The sequence below is a fragment of the Notolepis coatsorum genome, assembly GCF_963971535.1.
Source record: "Notolepis coatsorum genome assembly, chromosome: 18".
Taxonomy (NCBI): Eukaryota; Metazoa; Chordata; class Actinopteri; order Aulopiformes; family Paralepididae; genus Notolepis; species Notolepis coatsorum.
In genome coordinates, this window is record NC_140182.1 from 28,933,164 (window position 1) to 28,939,163 (window position 6,000).

A 6,000-nucleotide genomic window follows, 5' to 3' on the forward strand; every position below is an offset into this window, starting at 1 on the left:
TGAACAGCCGAAAACGTCACGCGATTCAGAAATAGGTCAAAATTTTAATATGGGAATTTTTTTGTGCTTTGAAATGTTCTCTATCCGTTTCCTTATTTGCGAAATGTAATACTATCTGAATAAGTCAAACTTGTATGTGTGTCTATTAGGGCTGTACTGAATGTCATTTTTTAACATTCGAAGCTTCTATTGAAGTAATAGAATGTCTGTCGTCATATTTTATAACGTAATCAAAAAAGAAAATATATTATATATATATTTTTTTTTAATATCCTCAAACTAAATCCTCAATTTTAATAGTGATTAATCTGAATAAATGAGTTTTAAATTTTTTATTAAATCAACTTTCTTTAATGAATATAACTCATCAGTTTCGTCAACATAAATAATCCAATAAGGGCACGGTTGGTACGAAAGTGATGGTGACGTCTTGATGGAGCGCCGAGCACCAAGCGGATGCAGATAGGATGCATTATGCATTATATTCGAAGCTTCGAACTATTCGATACAGCCCTAGGGTCTATCTGAGTAAGTAAAACTTGTATATGTGTCTATCTGAATAAGTAAAACTTGCATATGTGTCTATCTGAATAAGTAAAACTTGCATATGTGTCTCTGTCTCACTCTTCAGGTTCCGGCTGTGACTCTGACGGCCAACATCATCTGGTTCCCAGACACCTTCCTCATCGCTAAGGTCCCTGCTGCAGCCAAACTGATGGATAAGAAGAGTCTACAAGCCATCAGAGCTCAGAGAGACTCCTACCTCCAGCAGAAAGCCCAGACTCTCACAAAGTCAGTAACTACTCCTCCAGCAGAAAGCCCAAACTCTCACCAAGTCAGTAACTACTCCTCCAGCAGAAAGCCCAGACTCTCACAAAGTCAGTTTAATAACTACACCTCCAGCAGAAAGCCCAAACTCTCACCAAGTCAGTAACTACTCCTCCAGCAGAGAGCCCAGACTCTCACCAAGTCAGTAACTACTCCTCCAGCAGAGAGCCCAGACTCTCACCAAGTCAGTTTAATAACTACTACTCCAGCAGATAGCCCAGACTCTCACCAAGTCAGTTTAATAACTACACCTCCAGCAGAGAGACTCTCACCAAGTCAGTTTAATAACTACTCCTCCAGCAGAGAGCCCAGACTCTCACCAAGTCAGTTTAATAACTACTCCTCCAGCAGAAAGCCCAGACTCTCACCAAGTCAGTTTAATAACTACACCTCCAACAGAGAGCCTCTCACCAAGTCAGTTTAATAACTACACCTCCAGCAGAGAGCCCAGACTCTCACCAAGTCAGTTTAATAACTACACCTCCAGCAGAGAGCCCAGACTCTCACCAAGTCAGTTTAATAACTACACCTCCAGCAGAGAGACTCTCACCAAGTCAGTTTAATAACTACACCTCCAGCAGAGAGACTCTCACCAAGTCAGTTTAATAACTACACCTCCAGCAGAGAGCCCAGACACTCATTCACTCATTCACAAACTCACTCACTGGGTCTCCTGCATGAGACAGCAGTCAGCCAGAGGGTGAACCTCGCCTGCGGGGGGAGACGGTGGGCTTCAGGCAGGGCTACATAATGCATTCAGAAAAAATAAATAACGCACATCCTCCGTTCCTTGGTGCTGAGCCAAACTGTAAAAACAGTAGTACATGAAACAAAGCGGGGCTCGCAACTCACTTTTGACGCTCCAAGGTGTTTTAATTGTGACAAAAAATAGCAGATACAACGTTTCGACCCTTCCGGTCTTTTTCAAGTATGAACGAAACAGGAAATTGCATATTTTTTATACAGGAAATTAAATGAATAAATTAGCTATCAGCCCCACCTGGTGATCAGGGGCGGTGCCAAGACTTGCATGATTTTCTTATACATTTTAGACATGATTTAGTAACAATTTATCTTTTACATTTGAAATTAGAAAAGATTTTTTAGAGAAATATATATATATTAAATACAGTATTATACATGATTTCTTGCATCTATAGATAGGCAGCAGTGTGTAAAGTACTTTCTTTGGACCCGGTCCAGCCACTGAAAACAAAAACAAAAAGGAAGAAGAGAATGAAGACTATGTATTGACTGTCTCCCTCTATTCGTTTATTTACAAATAAGGCCTAATGTCAAAGTCCTCATTGAGTCCTGTTGGTGCCATAGTTTTGAGGTAATGGATCCACCATACTTCTCTCCTCAGTAGGAGATTATCTATATCTCCCCCTCGTCTTGGAAGATGCACTTTCTCTATTCCTAGGTATCTTAATGATGAGACATTGTGGTGTACCTTTTTGAAATGTAAAGCTACTGGGCGTTTTTCATCCCCATTCCGTATTGTACTCCTGTGTTCAGCAATACGTGTTTTTAAAGCATGTGTTGTCTTACCAACGTATCTGCTATTTTTTGTCACAATTAAAACACCTTGGCGCATCAAAAGTGAGTTGCGAGCCCCGCTTTGTTTCAAGGGCTACATATGCAACCACTGAAAATCCATTTGAAGTGTGTATCGCTGTTGAGCTGTTGGCTAACTTTGAATAATCTGTCATAAATGCTTCTGCCCGCAGAGACGTCCAGTCCTACTATGTCTTTGTGACGTCATGGATGATGAAGATGGAGGCCATCTTGTCGAAGGAGCAGCGCAGTGAGAAGCTGGCAGAAGATCTCAGCGGTAGATGTAACGTCTTTGTCCAGGTGAGGACAGTAGATGTAATGTCTTTGTCCAGGTGAGGACAGTAGATGAGGACAGTAGATGTAACATCTTTGTCCAGGTGAGGACAGTAGATGAGGACAGTAGATGTAACATCTTTGTCCAGGTGAGGACAGTAGATGAGGACAGTAGATGTAATGTCTTTGTCCAGGTGAGGACAGTAGATGTAATGTGTTTGTCCAGGTGAGGACAGCAGGTGAGGACAGTAGATGAGGACAGTAGATGTAATGTCTTTGTCCAGGTGAGGACAGTAGATGTAATGTGTTTGTCCAGGTGAGGACAGCAGGTGAGGACAGCAGGTGAGGACAGTAGACGAGGACAGTAGATGTAACATCTTTGTCCAGGTGAGGACAGCAGGTGAGGACAGTAGATGTAACGTCTTTGTCCAGGTGAGGACAGTAGATGAGGACAGTGTGGTGGATTTTGACGTCTCCAGGGATGGTTAAATGAAATACAGAGACAAGAGATTGGCCTTAAATCAGAGTGCAAACCACCAGGTTCTCCACGGACATCCAGCAGCCTAAAACAGTGTCACACTGCGAATTAGATATTCTGAAATAATAAAACAGGAGCAGAAGAACACAGCCAGAATACTCACGTTAAATGAATACAATACAGGTTTATTGGAAAAGAAAATATATACAGTACGCCCATATGGACGGACTTTCAGTCTGTCAGAGTGTATATTCACAGGTCTGTCAGAGTGAAAGTGACAAAAAGCAAAGTGTCATGTGTTTTAACACAGTGGAATAGAGACGCCTTCTTTGATGCATTCCTTAGAACTCTGGGAGGCTCCAAAAGGTTTCTAGCCGGCGCTGACCTTGACAAACTTATCAGGGCAGATGAATAGTGCTCTGTTTTAAACAGAAATCCTGACTTCACCAAAAGAGGAGGGGGAGGAGGAGGAGGAGGAGGAGGAGGGAAGGAGAGGAGGAGGGAAGGAGGAGGAGGAGGAGGATGGGGTGGTGGAGGAGGAGGAGGAGGAGGAGGAGGAGGAGGAGGAGGGGGAGGAGGAGGAGGGAGGGAGGATGTGAAATTACCCTTCACATTCCCCACTTTGTGCCATTTTTGGCACATCCTGGTAATTTCAACCATCAATATCACTAAACCACAGTCTCAAGACACCATACAGAACATCAAATCAATCAACATTAATACATCACAATGTCATACTTGGCTAAGTAGGACGATAATTCCAAGCAGGTAATTGCAAAATGTTGCATCCTTAGGTACAATAAAAAAAATTAAATTAAAAAAACATAATAAGGTAGAACAATAACTATTGAGAAAGAAAGAAGAGGGGGGAAAAAGTTCAGGTGCAAATTGAAAAGGGGAGGAGTCCCAGGCCGGGGACAGATTGGTCGCTGGCGCCTTATAAAGCGCTTCTCAGTGACCCGAAGCGCCGACAGCAGTTAATAGGAAACAAAGAACAAAGAAAATAAAATGGCAGTCTTAATATAAGTAGTATTTTCAAACTCTGAATATGTACCCATATCTAAATCAGAAATTTGACTTTTTAATATGCACACTGGCTTCCCTTGTTGTCGTCCTCAGTAGCAGTCAGGTGTCTTCCCACTCCTTCACACACAGAACGATATATATCTGTTGCAAGGAGGCTGGATGCCGTTGAGTACAGTAGCAGTCAGGTGTCTTCCCACTCCTTCACACACAGAACGATATATCTGTTGTAAGGAGGCTGGATGCCGTTGAGTACAGTAGCAGTCAGGTGTCTTCCCACTCCTTCACACACAGAACGATATATCTGTTGTAAGGAGGCTGGATGCCGTTGAGTACAGTAGCAGTCATCTCCCCATAGTTGAATACAGCAGCACACCAGGTGCAGGGAGTAGGGAGGTAGGATATTCGTTGTTTGTACAGGCCGGGGCCGTCGTTGGCGTGGTGGGGTAGGTCCTACTTATGCAAAAGGGCTTGTATTGCCGACTGGGGTGCGTGGTAGGGGTTCCTGTGGATCCCAGCAGCGGTGCGTTCTTATCTTCGTGGCAGGGCGGGGCTATCGCACAGGGAGCTTAGCTGGAGTTCCTGTCCCAGTTGCCCTCCCAGGGCCTCCCCTGATCCCTGGGCCCCGCTTCCGTAGCACCGGCCCTGCTGTGGTGTTGCCATATCATGCGAGATGTTGAGCAGGCGGTTCCTGTTGGACTTGGGACTGAACCTGATTAAGTTGTCGTCGTCCTCTGCGGGTTCATATGGGTATGGTGGCTGGTGTGCCGGTGGAGATGGGGCCCCTAGGTGGTGTGGTTGCCCAGGGACAGTGTGGCCCTGCAGTGGGAAGTACGGCCCTGGTGCATATTCGTTATCTTCTTTCTCCTGCGCTGAGAGAAACGCACCATCCTCCCCCTCACATTCCATAGATCTGAGTTCGACAGCATTGATTAATACTGCATCTTGGATGTCATGCGTCGCGTTAATGAGATTGCGCCGGCCAAAGGAAAAGAAATCAAACACAAAAAAAACAACAACAATTTCAAACATGGTCAGTGTGTTACATGTCTGGATATCCCTCATAGTTGTACTGGCTGGAAACAAAGAGAAAAAAACTGTTTACAGTTAGCTGTCGCCCAAGTTGAAACATGTGGAAATAGTGACCACCAGGGGTTACAAGTTGTAACATGCAATCTTATCTTAACACAGATAGTGACCAAAGCCCACATCAAAGTTGAGCTTCTCGCAGTGTCACGTATGTAGCTTATCTTAACACAGATAGTGACCAAAGCCCACATCAAAGTTGAGCTTCTCGCAGTGTCACGTATGTAGCTTATCTTATCTTAACACAGATAGTGACCAAAGCCCACATCAAAGTTGAGCTTCTCGCAGTGTCACTTATGTAGCAGATAGTGACCAAAGCCCACCTCAAAGTTGAGCTTCTCGCAGTGTCACGTATGTAGCTTATCTTAACACATATAGTGACCAAAGCCCACATCAAAGTTGAGCTTCTCGCAGTGTCACGTATGTAGCAGATAGTGACCAAAGCCCACATCAAAGTTGAGCTTCTCGCAGTGTCACGTATGTAGCTTATCTTAACACATATAGTGACCAAAGCCCACATCAAAGTTGAGCTTCTCGCAGTGTCACGTATGTAGCAGATAGTGACCAAAGCCCACATCAAAGTTGAGCTTCTCGCAGTGTCACGTATGTAGCTTATCTTAACACATATAGTGACCAAAGCCCACATCAAAGTTGAGCTTCTCGCAGTGTCACGTATGTAGCTTATCTTATCTTAACACAGATAGTGACCAAAGCCCACATCAAAGTTGAGCTTCTCGCAGTGTCACGTATGTAAT

The 6,000-nt window shown here is 44.1% G+C and overlaps 1 protein-coding gene across 3 annotated transcripts in view; it reads left to right on the top strand.

Annotated features, from left to right (window-relative positions):
- The window catches only part of washc4 (WASH complex subunit 4), a 105,774-nt gene that overhangs the window by 54,274 nt on the left and 45,500 nt on the right, over positions 1-6,000 (top strand). For all 3 annotated transcript variants that reach the window (XR_014620750.1, XM_084335511.1, XM_084335512.1), the window contains 2 exons: positions 632-792; positions 2,559-2,685. Coding sequence is in view for 2 of the 3 variants with exons in the window: in XM_084335511.1 (XP_084191637.1) it covers positions 632-792; positions 2,559-2,685 (288 nt within the window). In the remaining variant the exon portion in view is untranslated. The remainder of the gene's footprint in view (positions 1-631; positions 793-2,558; positions 2,686-6,000) is intronic.